Source organism: Neurospora crassa, linkage group I (genome assembly GCF_000182925.2).
Source record: "Neurospora crassa OR74A linkage group I, whole genome shotgun sequence".
Classification (NCBI taxonomy): domain Eukaryota; kingdom Fungi; phylum Ascomycota; class Sordariomycetes; order Sordariales; family Sordariaceae; genus Neurospora; species Neurospora crassa.
In genome coordinates, this window is record NC_026501.1 from 5,513,628 (window position 1) to 5,526,109 (window position 12,482).

Sequence of the window (12,482 nt, forward strand, 5' to 3'; positions counted from 1 at the left end):
AAACGGCGATTAAGCGGAACGAACGTTGGAATGGATCGTTGATTGGCGTGGAGCGAGTTTTACGCCCGAGACAACATGTGGCCCGTAGCTTCCCTTCCAAGATTGTGGTGTTTCCTCCACTCCCGTCTTTCGGTGAGCCTGGGGTCCGGCCATATGACGATTCAGTAGCTCACAAGGCTGGCTGCTATTGCCATTTTGCCGCATCATTTGGCTTGGCATGAGCTGGTGCCTGGTGGTGAACCAAGATCATTACTAGTTACCACTTGAAACTCGCCGTCAGCGTCAGCTACGCATCGACTTGTTTAAGCACATGTTTCCACACGGGAAGCCCAATACGCATCTCTCTCGCTGGACAGTCCAAGTCGTCAAAAGATCTCGCCCATTCGAAAGCCCCGAGATGAGAGCCTCAATTCCTATTGCGATAACCCCGCCATGTCCTAGGGTACGCAATAGCTTTGTACCACGCCAGCATCAGAGTCTCTGCGCCTCCGTAATGTGATGCAAAGGACGACATTGGTCCCAAGTTGCTTCGCCTGCACGGCACCTCCCAGTGAAAACGGCCGGCGTCTGCGTTTGCCTTCTTCCCTCGCAGTGCTCACTCTCTCCCATCTGGCCCCGCCGTTACCACACTTGTCCATAGCCAGCTCCGCAGCTATGGACGAGCAATTGTGCGGTCCATGTCCGCCAGACCGGTGTTTGGATGTCTGCCGCTACGCGGTTGATGTCTGCAGTCTCAGCCGACATCTAATGTTTTCTGGGTCAGTCGCACAATGCCAAGGGCAGCTAGTCTCTTGCCTTCGACTCTCATGATGGCATCGCTGTGAAACGCCGCCGGAGACTTGACCCGTTCAACCGGCAAGCCTAGGTCCTGGCATTTTTCGAGCAGACGCTCGGCATGTTCTGGGGGAACTAACTCGTCTCTTTCGGCCTCAAGGATGTACATACTTGGCGGCGGACTTCCCTTTTCCCTCGCGGCCTGGGCAATGGTTTCCATGTTTGTCCAACTATCCAAATGATTGCGTAAGAACGGCCAAAGGTGTTTGTATGGAAGCCACTTTTGAGGGTAGAGCGTCTCCAACATGGTCCTGACCGACAAGAACGGGGTCTCGAGGAGCAAGCCTCGGACTGACAAATTCTGTGGAATCTTGCCTGTCGCAGCAAGGTTGGTGGCCACACCGCAACCGATGCTTTGTCCCCAGAGCAGAAGAATGGGTAGAGGAGCATCCCTGTCTGGTCCGTACAGTTGTTTATGGTATTCGGAAATCCAGCGTGCACCGGCTTCAGCATCTCGCCTGAGACCAGCTTCCGAGGGCCGGCCCCGGGATGTCCAATAACCTCTGTAACTTAGGCAAACAAAAGTCATCTGTAGAGGTGCCAGGTCCGGGTTGTGGCTGTTACTGACGTTTCGAAGCACCCATGACAGATCCGGCAATCGTGGCGGTATCGAAGCGGCGTTTCCTAGGTGCCCATATCAGCTGCGAGTCCCGGAACGACACGTTGATATGAGGAACCAAACCTTGAAAGTAGAGAACATATACATGGGCCCTCGCATCCTTCTTATCTGTAGGGAACTTTCCCTTTTGCATCGGGACGGTTGTAACGGCCATTGCCAGGTCTGTCCCGTCCGCCGCTTGAATCCTTTCATTCGTCCACTTAATTCCACCGCAGTGGTTAGCGTAGTTGTCGATGAGCTCCCATCGTGAGTTGGGAGGGAATCCAGGCATATATATGATCTTGTTCTGGAACACAACTAGCATCATGCACTTCCACACGTATAAAGCAACCAGAAGCCCCACGAACACGACTGGCGGCATCAGCACCGCCGGGATGTGAATGCATTTCGCAGTGCGGCCGCTGCCACTAACGACGGAAAATGTGCTCGGCTTGAATGTCAGGGGAACGATCAGAGACCTCGCGGCAGTGACCCCATATCGTGAACCTCTGATGTAGGTACTACCGTGACGACAGCTCGAAAGTGAAGAGATTGCACGAAGTTGTTCCAACCGGGCCCTTGAGGCGGACACGAGACAGCGAGAAACCATTGGGGGAAACTTATGAGACAATGGCACTTGTCTCACCCGAGCAAACTGCAGGATTTTCCGCAGCTCGTTTCCATTGCATAATCTCGTGTTCAGCTGCCACTTGTTGATTACTCTTCAGTCTCCTGCAAGGTGTTCTGCACATACACCTCCACAACTTCCTTTCGAATCGGAGATTGCTGGCCAGGTTGGGTGGCGCACTCGAGTCGACAGGAGTTCCAGTGGAACAAGTTCCAGACAATCCGAGGTTGGCGCTCTGTGATTCACCCAAAATGCCTCGATAATGTACTGTATGAACCGGTGAGGCAGCAAAGAATGTAATTTGTTCGAAAGAGCGGTTCCAGGCCTTCCGAGGCTTTTTGAAGCCTTCACTCTTCGAGATGATCGGGCTCAGTATTGGAGAATCTCTTTTGAAGATTGACCGATATGATCCATAGACATGAAATCGAAGCGGCAATGACAGTGAGCGCCGTCGATATCGAGGATGGTAAACGTCGGTTGAGGTCGGTCGGGTCTTGATCGATGGTGATGCGGGTGTTGGTAGACGGCCTCGGGATGCCCTGATGCCCTTTCCGTTAAGAGTCTAACAGGACCCCTGTACGACCAACCCTTTCCAGTCTGCCCCCCAACAAGGCAGGCCCTGGCGTTGCACGGTGCACCCACTGATGTGATCCCCGCATTTGTCCGCCTCAGGGGACCAACCAAGGGGACTAGCGCATGACGGGACATCCCAGCGGGTGGTTGGAATTGGTCCATGACCATGACGATATTCCAACTGAAGACTGGAGAACCAACCTAAGCGACCCCTCATTTTCTGTAGATGCGACTTCCATTCGTTTGATAATCAGGAAGTGATAAAAAAAAAAAGTCGGGAGATTCTCCTTCTCATCACATAAATGATAAGTCACTGTATTTGTCCAATAAATACTACCAACCACTGATTACCAGCGCGCCACCGCTTCCGACTGCGCCATTAACTGATCAACACTGCCTTGAGTATTGCGATAGTATCGATCCCTGTGCTCGTCGGTACTCTTTTTTCTTTTTCTTTTTCCTGTTTCTTTTTTTTTTTTTTACCTTTGGACGCTTTTCAGCACGACCACGACCATTCCGCGACTTTGCGCAACGCTCGAGAGCAGGCACCAACTACCTACCCGCCCAAATACTACCACAACCATGCCGGCTCCCATTGAAGAAGGCAGCAACACACCGGGTCGCCAGTCGCCCGGCCACCATATTGAGCTGGTCGACGACCATCCTTCACCACGACACGAGGGCGAAGCAGGAAGCCCCGCTCTCAGAGATAGCAAAGGCTGGGACGGGAAGCTGCGGGTACCAAAGAGTGCTGTGCTCACAAATCCCGAAGCCTTGTCGGATCCGGAATACTCGGACGATGACAACGTTGTTCCTGGCGAGGAGGTTGCAGCGGATGAAGGCAAGCAATTCGAGTGCGCTCAAACACGGACACTAGGCCTTTTACATGTCTAAACGATAGTGAAAATGACTCGGTGGTAACGAACCTCTGGCTAACCATGTCCGGCTCGTTTGGTTTACAGATCTCCTCGACAACGAGCCCCTCGATACCGATGAGATCATTTGCACCCACTCCCGCATTCAGTCCATCTCAGCATTGCGTCTTGAGCGCTTCAAACAAGTTGCCCGCATTTGCCTTCGCCAAAACCTGATCCAAGATATCGAAGGCCTCGCCGCTGTCGCCGAGACCCTCCAAGATCTTGATCTTTATGACAACCTGATTTCGCACATCGGCCGCGGGCTGACTGACCTCACGAATCTGACCAGTCTGGATCTAAGCTTCAACAAGATAAAGCACATCAAGCACATCAATCACCTGACCAACCTGACAGATCTCTTCTTTGTTTCCAACAAAATCAGCCGCATCGAAGGGTTAGAAGGACTCGACAAGCTGCGCAACCTCGAGCTTGGGTCGAATCGCATTCGCGAATTGCAGAACCTCGACTCGCTCAAGAACCTCGAAGAGCTATGGGTGGCCAAGAACAAGATCACCGAACTCACCGGCCTTGGCGGCCTTCCTAAGCTGCGTCTGCTCAGCATCCAGTCCAATCGGATTCGCGACCTGTCCCCCTTGCGCGAGGTACCCCAGCTTGAGGAACTGTACATTTCGCACAACGCGCTCGAATCGCTCGAAGGGTTGGAGAACAACACCAAGCTGCGGGTGTTGGACATTTCCAACAACAAGATCGCCAGCCTGAAGGGCATCGGTCCCCTCGAGGAGTTGGAGGAGTTGTGGGCGAGCTATAACATGGTCGGCGACTTCGCCGAGGTGGAGCGAGAACTGAAGGACAAGAAGAACCTGACGACGGTGTATTTTGAGGGGAACCCGTTACAGCTCAGAGCGCCGGCATTGTATAGGAACAAGGTCCGGTTGGCGCTGCCGCAGGTGCAGCAGATTGATGCTAGTAAGTTTCAACAGGCATTACTTATGGAAACTCCAGAAGATTTGCTAATTCCCAAATCACGCAGCTTTCGTCCGCGTATGATGTATATGAATGGCGATTTTGGCGGTTTGCAAAGCATAATGATTGTGTAGTCAAAGTTCATGCAGCATGGCACTGGCGTTCATGGTACTACGGCGTTAGATGGGTTGTTGAAGCAAGACAATCGACAACTTGATGTATTCCCAGTAGACTTCGTTACTACTCTCGTCTAGACCCGTTGCCCTTTGCTTTGCATTCTCACCCTCATAATTGCATCCATACTATTTTCATCCGACTTCACCGACAAAAGGACCAACGAACAACTTAGTCCAAACCACCGGGCCATCCAAGAAAGGACGGTCGCGTGCGCCTTTGTGTCGAGGTTGATACATGGAGTGGCTAGTGGCTAGTATTGACTGCTTTTGTACGATGATGATCAGATTCATATAGACGACTTCGACAATCACCACAAACAATACAGAGTCAGCTCATGTCACGAGCAGGGATCGACGAAAAAGAATTTCGAAACAGAAAGATTTGTCAAATCTTGATTTCTATCGCATTCTACCCCATCTATTTCATAGCTGACAGGTTATCAAGCAAACAGGAAATGGCCTAGAGCCGGGAGAGTTGATCTGCCAACAGCCCTTCCCCGGGCCTCAGCAGATAACGACAGTATGCCCCATTATATGTACACATCCCGTCGTTAGGGTACGGTGACCAGCCTTCTCTCTTCGCGGTGTCTCTGATGGTCGGGGTATGGTTATGTTGATGTTTCCATGAGCGTGTGGTGTGCATTGTGTGTGCGGGCCGTGAGAGGTCGTAGCGATCTAGGCGACCATACCAATCACGCGCCCGCGTATACAAAATGCGTTGTGGGTATAATACACATTCAAGGGGTAAAATCAAAAGGTTTTGGAATGGGGGGCGCGAAAGCCAACTTTTCCCCTAAGCTGCGGAAAAAGGTTGACCTAACCGAAAATCCAGAGGTTCTCAGCGGAGAAGTACTGTGAGTTTGCCATGTTAGTCTATACCTTTTATACCATGACATATATATATATATATTCTGACGCCAAGTTTGGGGTGCCGATGAGAGAATGGCAAAAGGAAGTATCAAACTTACGTTGGTGGGCTGGTTGAAGCGGATGCCGCGGTCGAAACCAGAGATGGTCTTGATGTCCTCCTCGGAGAGATCGAAATCAAGAGAGTTGAGGTTGGACTTCATGGTGGCCTCGCGGCTAGACTTGGGGATGATGGCCAGGCCGCGCTGGGTGGCCCAACGGAGGAGGACCTGGGCAGGATCCTTGTTGTACTTGTCACCAATAGCCTTGATGGTGGGGTCCTCGAGGAGAGGCTGGAGCTTCTGGGCGTGCTCCATGTTGAACTCGCGGAAAGAAGCAGGGCCGAAGGAGGAGTAGGCGGTCACGGCGATGCCCTCAGCCTTGGCAAGGTTGAGGAGGTTCTGCTGGACGAGGTAGGGGTGGTGCTCGATCTGGAGAGTGGCGGGGCGGACCTTGGCGTAGCGCAGGAGGTCGTACAGGAGCTGGGCCTGGAAGTTGGAGACGCCAATGCTCTTGGAGAGACCCTTCTCGACGAGCGACTCCATGGCCGTCCAGGTCTCTTGGATGGTGGCCTTTGAGGGGCGGATCTCGCTCTTGCCATCAAAGTGCCAGCCGGGAGGGTAGCGGACCGAGGGGTCGACGTACTCGAGGGCGACGGGGAAGTGGATCAGGTAGAGATCGAAGTACTCGAGACCCCAGTCGGCAAGCTGCTTGCGGACGATGGGCTCGACGCGGTCGCCGTCGTGGAAGGTGTTCCAGAGCTTGGAGACGATGAAGAGCTCCTCGCGCTTGACGATGCCCTCCTTGATGGCGCGGGCTACACCCTGGCCGCACTCAACCTCGTTGCCGTAGTCTGTAACCAACACATTTCGAGTCAGTCAACAAGAACCATGCCATCGTGCCTACTGTGTCTTTGATGGCGGTACTATGGCTTTGGGGTGAATTCGACGGATAATGTCTCATCCTCCTGCAAGCAGGGTGAGCTGAAGTGACGGGGGTCGATGTGGGGTAGTGGTGTAAATAAGTGTCCATGCCTGCGATGGTATCGCTGCTCCTCGTGTCCTTAAAATAAGAATGGACACCACGAGAGATTGCCATGCGAGGGGAGACGTTGTGTTGACAATAGGTATCATGTAATGTACAGTTGGAAGTAGGAAGTCTTAAACATACCGCAGGCACCATCGAAGAGGCGGTAGCCTGCCTTGATAGCGTTGTAGACGACATCGGAAGCGATGGAGCCGTCGACCTTCCAGAGGCCGAAGCCGACCTGGGGCATGTCGAAGCCGGAGTTGAGCTTGATAGCAGGAACCATTTTGTCTGTTGGTGGGATGTAGAGGAGTGTGTGAGACGGAAAGAGATCAAACAAGCCAGGCAAGAGGGTAGAGCGGCTATAATGGTATTTATAGCTGCTGCTGTCCGTCAAGTGGGTGGAGGCTAGAACTTCCCCGGCCACTCGTAAAGAAACGGCGTGTATGTACAATACCCGGGTGGCCTACTCCAACCTTTCCCGGCCCATCCACGGACGAATACTATGCCGGTTGGGGAGCAGAGCTATGACGGCGATGGACTTCGGCTCATGTTGTCCCCTCACTGCGTCCCTCCACCTCCTTCCACATTCATCCTCCCGCGCCTCCGTCTACTCCTCACAGACCCGCTATCAGGTCCCGGGCGTGGCAGACAGGAGCTTGGTTTTCCAGGGACCCTCATCTGGCCTGACAGGATGTCAAGGTAACGTGTTGGGGTGTGGTTCTTCAGATGCTGTGCGGAATCCCATTAGCTGACTGGTCGCCGGCGATACTCGAAATGCCCAGGGACGGTTGCCTTTCTGGAAACCGGCCATGATTGGCATGGGTAATGGCCCCAAGCCTTGTCAGCTGGCGCAGGGGCCAGGGTATTGGGTACTGGTCATCTTGAACGCCTATTTGCGCGGTTTAAAAGAAAGTTGGAGAAGGGGTGGGTTCGTCCGACTGCATTGCATCGACATCATGTTGTATGTATATGGCGCCAAAGCGGCCTGCCTAGGCGTTTGCTGGTACCTTGATGGTAGCTTTGACCTCGGAGTGGGCTGGTCACAACTAGCAAAGGACGTTTTCCCTCTTAGTCTCTCCAAGTTCTCGGTCTATCTGCCGAGTGACTAGGTAGAGAGGGTAGAACGCCTTTACTCAAGACCTGTCTCACTTGACCTTGAAAATCTTCAATACTGTCCATATCAAGAAATCGTGTTTGGAGCAATTGTTGGAGTCGCTGGAGCCCGCAAGCTGCGGGTGGTGGGGCTGGATATGACCCGGTAGCCCGTCTCCAAGTTCCCGTTTAACCTATTTAACCGGAGCCAACCAGAGGCCGTGGCTAATGTGCAAGCGCGAAACGTGATGGATAGAGGCTGGAGTGGGTTTGACAGATGTCTCCACCTCTGTTGTCCTTCAGCATGGGGTTGTGCGGGGCAGCGCTAAGATATTTGGCAAAAAGGCACAAACACCCCCATTGATGCATACAACGATGAAGGGTGGGTCACCGAGGAATCAACGTCAGTTCAACTTCCAACCCTCAACTTGATCGTGACAAGCGAAAATGGGTGACAATTCTTGCGGCTTAACTTTTCCTTCACGTCTCCAATGACCCCTTTTCTCTATTTCATATGTGATAACAGAGAAAGCCTGAAACTACAAGCAGATTCATATATCATGGAGTGTCCGTTGTCAACTTTGCTTGTTCACTGTCGGATCAACAAATGCTGGGGATGGGAAACGGATCAGATCAAGGCCGTAAGGCTTTGCGCTGGTTCACGTTCATTCTGAGAACCTCAATCTCGAACCTTCAACGTGACCTTCAGCAATCGTCGCCTGTCATTTTCTGTGGGAGAAGGAAAGCCAACGACATGCACGTCCACCGCAAAAGTACCTTCCGCTTGTTGTTCTTTCTTGTTTCCCTCACGACATTTCCCGTAACAAGTTGTTGCAATCATCGGTATGGATTAACCCAAGCAACTTCAATGACCAAGATATTCCTGTCCTGTATCAAAATACAGCCCGTCCGGAAGCATTACACAGTATGTGGACGCGCTGACGGGACATGCTCCGGATCAAGGTCTTCTCAGGCAGTTGTTGGCATTCCCGTCCAATGATAAAGTGATTCGTCTGACAATGGTGAATTATAACCAGAGGTTCCGTAGGGACCAGCCGGGACTTTCTTGAACAGCTTTATCCTTATATATTGTTTCTTGTCATTGATAATTAGTTCAACCTACTTAGGCACATGTGAGGTACATGACTGTTCAGGCATCCTTCGCGTTGGGTGCATAGACGCTGATGTACATGATCCGTCTCACATCAAACCATGAACCACTGCTACCCCAGACGGTGGCGCCACCAAGCAATCGACCCTGAAACGAGATGCAGCTAGCCTGTGGGTTCGTTAACTTTCTTGCGGGTCCTTCCGGTCTTTCAGCATTTCTCTTCCGCGTCAGTGGAGCTAGCCGGCGGGATCTAATCAGACAGGAAAGCTTCATGCTCGCTTCTTTACCTCTCAAAGGGTTTAGATCGGGACCAAGTTCCTGGCTACCGATGCAGCAAGTACCTCGGGCCAGTAACAACACGACGTCTTGCTTGTTGACCGGCTGTCAGCAGTCATCGATGCACCTGCCAAGCTGTCTCTTATGCCGTATAAGCATGAGAGTACCCGAGGTTGGTGCTCCTAAAAGGGGAGACGGCAATGTCTGGGCTCACCTAACCGCATCAGCTTTCAGCCCTACGGATCGCTGGAACTCCTATCAAGCCCCATTCTGGCATTATGCTGGATTCCAGAGCACTAGACTAGGTAACTCGCCAGTCTTTAAGCACGGTACCCAGTAGTGTACTGCTCGAATCCTACTTTCATGATTCTAGTCCAGACCCTGACTCTGACTCTGCCCTTGTAGTTTACCAGACTTAATACTAGTGATAGAGTCGAGCCCATAGTTCGCATACGAACACCTGCAGATATCTGCTTCATCCGCGATGTTCATACCTCTCTCCCCTACCGCCTTCATATTATCATTATTCCCAAACACCACAGGCTTCCCCTCAGCATCCCTGCAATCCGGCGCCTTCTTCCCCTTACCACTCTCATCCTCCTCATATGTCTGTTCAAACGTTAACTCAACCGCAAACGGCCACGGCGCAAACACGTTCGTTGCATTTATCAGTGGTGTCGACACATCGCTGATCTTAGCCGGGTAACTCGCCCTCATGCGCGTCCAGATCGTGCCGCGGACGGCCGTCTGATTATACCAGCATATTGCCGGCGCTGGTGTTGGTGTTTCTCGCGAAATCGTGTTGTCATTTGCCCTCTTTGCTGTTCTTAACCATCTACGTCCAGAAGGCGTCCCATTACCTTCTTCCCTTTCGTTAGAAGCAGCCTGCGAAGCCGAAGTCGAGGATAATGATACATCAACTGTTATCGATGTCATTGAGATCATCGAAGAGACTGTCGAAGACACACTGCTGCTGCTGCTGCTGCTGCCGCTCGTAGTGCTAAGGTCCGGCACCACCGCCTTCGTCATGGTAAAACCAAAAGTGAACCGCTCGCTCGGCTGGTTCGCGTCGATCATGGTCAGACTGACGTCTCGGAAGATGCCGGTCGGCGAGAAGGGGTCGTCAGAAGAGGAGATGACGTAGGCGAAGGTGGTGGTGGGACGGATGATCCAGCGGAAGGAGGCAGCAGAGGTGCTTTCATTTGCGGAGGGAGAGTAAAGAGAATAAGGGTAGCATCGCCAGAGGGCAGGATTCCGCTTGGGTGCGCAGGAAGCTGAGAGGTTGGTTAGGGCAGCCGTGAAGGTGTAGGAGCCGGCTGGAAAGAGGTCGGTGGGTAATGGGGGACCGGGCTCGGCGGAATGGTGTCTGGCGGAAAGTTTCCGTATCAGCGTTTCTGCGAAACATGAATTTTGTTTTTTTCCAGTAGGGATGAACTATCGCATCATCCATACCTAGCCCACCTAAAGAAGGGGAGCAAGACATATATACCTTTTCCTTAACCCAACCGTCAAACCGACCGCCAATCCCACAATCAGACCAATTACCAAAATCCCCCAGACCACCATCTTATACCACCTTCCCCGTCTTCTTACCCATTTTCCCAGTGCCATATCCTCTTTTTTACCTCCCCGTCCTCTCCCACTTTTATCCTCGGTCTTCCCCTTGACTGGTTGCGCCGGGCTGCCATGAGACGTCCACCCCTCCCGATCCCTGTCCCCCATCGGGACTACCCACTCCACAGTCCCAGTACTATTAAGCGGTATAGACCTTACACTTCCCACTTCTCCTCCTACCGCTCTTATTGCAGGTACTCGTTTCGGTACATATTGTGGTACACTGGTTGATCTGTACATTGCCGGTCGCGTGCTGGGTGCGTTCAAGCTGCTGTTCGTGCTCAGAACCCCCTTGCTCCGCGTGGATGACCGTCGTTGCGGCGATCGAGGTGGTATTGTTGGGTTCGTTGTTGCTTCATGCCGCGGATCCGCTGCGTTCTCGTCCTCCGCGATGACGGGCATGGGAATGGGTGTGGAGGAGTGGACTGAGCGGCGGCTCTTGGGGGCCATTCCTGCTTTATGGGACCTTTTCCTTTCTCTTTTTTATGCTGATTTGGTTGTTCCTGTTTATGTCGTTCTGATTCGCGGTGTTTCCCTGTCATTAAGCTCGCAATATATACCCTCTTGCGAGGGTCGAGGCGTATGAGGCAGAACTACCTTATGTGTTACTTCCGCTGGTCGCCGAGCTGCTGTCCCAGCAAGTTTTTTCAATAGCATGCAGGTTAAATTGGTGTGTAAGTTGGCGCCAGGGTAGCTTCAGAATGCTATAGGAAGAACTAAAGAGAGCTATGAAGAAAGCTCCTTTGGAAGTATGGTACATCGAAAAGTGAGGTGCGAGCTGCTAGCTCCTCTTCACCATCGCCATTCTTTTCTTCTTATGTATCCGAGAAGGGTATCGTAAGTGTACCTAGAGGTGTGACTATCGTATCGATAAGTATCTAGCGGGCTGAACCTCGTGTTTGCCCATTCTCGTGAGGGCGTCACAAATCGGAATTGGTATAGAAAGTACAGGGTGATTTTAAGATTGGTTGTAGGGTTTTATAATGACGAATTGATTCCGGGCACGTCTTTCATCACGTCGGGTCTGGCCGCCAGCTAATGATGTAGAATTTCCGATCTCTCCGTTCGCTCGTCCTCATCGATCTCGTTTTCCCCTTTCCCTTCTTCTTTCTTTCCTTTTATGAACTTGTTTGCATCTGATCTGACTGCCCAGCCTAACTTTAGCTATGATCCGGCTTTTTCCAAAGGCACATACATAATTGTCGATCATTGATGCATGGACGGCTCTAATCCTGTCATCTGCTACTACCGAGAACCAGGAGTTGCTGAATGGTTGGGAGGAGAAAAGAGGGGGGAGGGGGGTTGGTCCTCGGAATCCTGGATCAATGGAAAAGGCTGGCCGGCTTGCTGATCTATTAACCTAGTCCTTTGGCCAGGGATCAAAAGGGGCCGGAGAGGAAGTATCTGAGATATAAATTGACGAGGTTATGAGCGGTACTTAGAAGTTGACAGAAAGCCACGTGGCGCGTAGTTTAAGATGAGCTGTGACATCCTTCTTCCTGGACGGGACTCGCGTCGGTCGATGCGGGCGCCATCAGTTTCGGGTAAAGAATAGAGGTCCTTGTTACGTCACTGGGTCTACCCACCGATCTCATATCTGGACAAGGGGGAGTAGGGTTGGGAATCACAAGTTACCTTGATTCTTTCGCTGTTTACATAGTAAGGTACCTGCCATTGACAGGACTCCTGAGGTTGCAACGCAAGACTTTCGATATCCTTTCTCCCCTTTAATCTTCTTCGAGCCTCGCCAATTCGCAGCCAGCACACACTATATGCCTGGCTATCCCACAGTGGAACACTCACC

The 12,482-nt window shown here is 52.1% G+C and overlaps 4 protein-coding genes across 4 annotated transcripts; 1 reads left to right on the forward strand and 3 right to left on the reverse strand.

Moving 5' to 3' along the window:
* Positions 1–733: 733 nt before the first annotated feature.
* NCU08386 (hypothetical protein) lies at positions 734–1,839 on the reverse strand (the record flags this gene model as incomplete). Its single annotated transcript, XM_958840.2, has 3 exons — positions 734–1,335; positions 1,403–1,739; positions 1,801–1,839. The coding sequence occupies 3 exons, from the start codon at positions 1,837–1,839 to the stop codon at positions 734–736; spliced, it is 978 nt and encodes a 325-aa protein (XP_963933.2).
* A 1,107-nt stretch (positions 1,840–2,946) lies between these two features.
* Positions 2,947–5,021, forward strand: NCU08385 (protein phosphatase PP1 regulatory subunit sds22). Its single transcript, XM_958839.2, has 3 exons — positions 2,947–3,474; positions 3,596–4,477; positions 4,542–5,021. The coding sequence occupies exons 1-3, from the start codon at positions 3,216–3,218 to the stop codon at positions 4,556–4,558; spliced, it is 1,158 nt and encodes a 385-aa protein (XP_963932.2). The 5' UTR covers positions 2,947–3,215; the 3' UTR covers positions 4,559–5,021.
* On the reverse strand, positions 5,016–7,776 carry xr (xylose reductase). Its single transcript, XM_958838.3, has 3 exons — positions 6,727–7,776; positions 5,619–6,409; positions 5,016–5,502 (listed from the first exon to the last, which is right to left on the reverse strand). The coding sequence occupies exons 1-3, from the start codon at positions 6,866–6,868 to the stop codon at positions 5,467–5,469; spliced, it is 969 nt and encodes a 322-aa protein (XP_963931.1). The 5' UTR covers positions 6,869–7,776; the 3' UTR covers positions 5,016–5,466.
* Positions 7,777–9,433: 1,657 nt separating this feature from the next.
* Positions 9,434–11,128, reverse strand: NCU08383 (hypothetical protein; the record flags this gene model as incomplete). The annotated part of the gene is made up of 2 exons (XM_958837.3): positions 9,434–10,430; positions 10,917–11,128. 2 exons carry the CDS (start codon positions 11,126–11,128, stop codon positions 9,434–9,436), a joined length of 1,209 nt encoding a protein of 402 aa, XP_963930.3.
* Between the last annotated feature and the right edge of the window lie 1,354 nt (positions 11,129–12,482).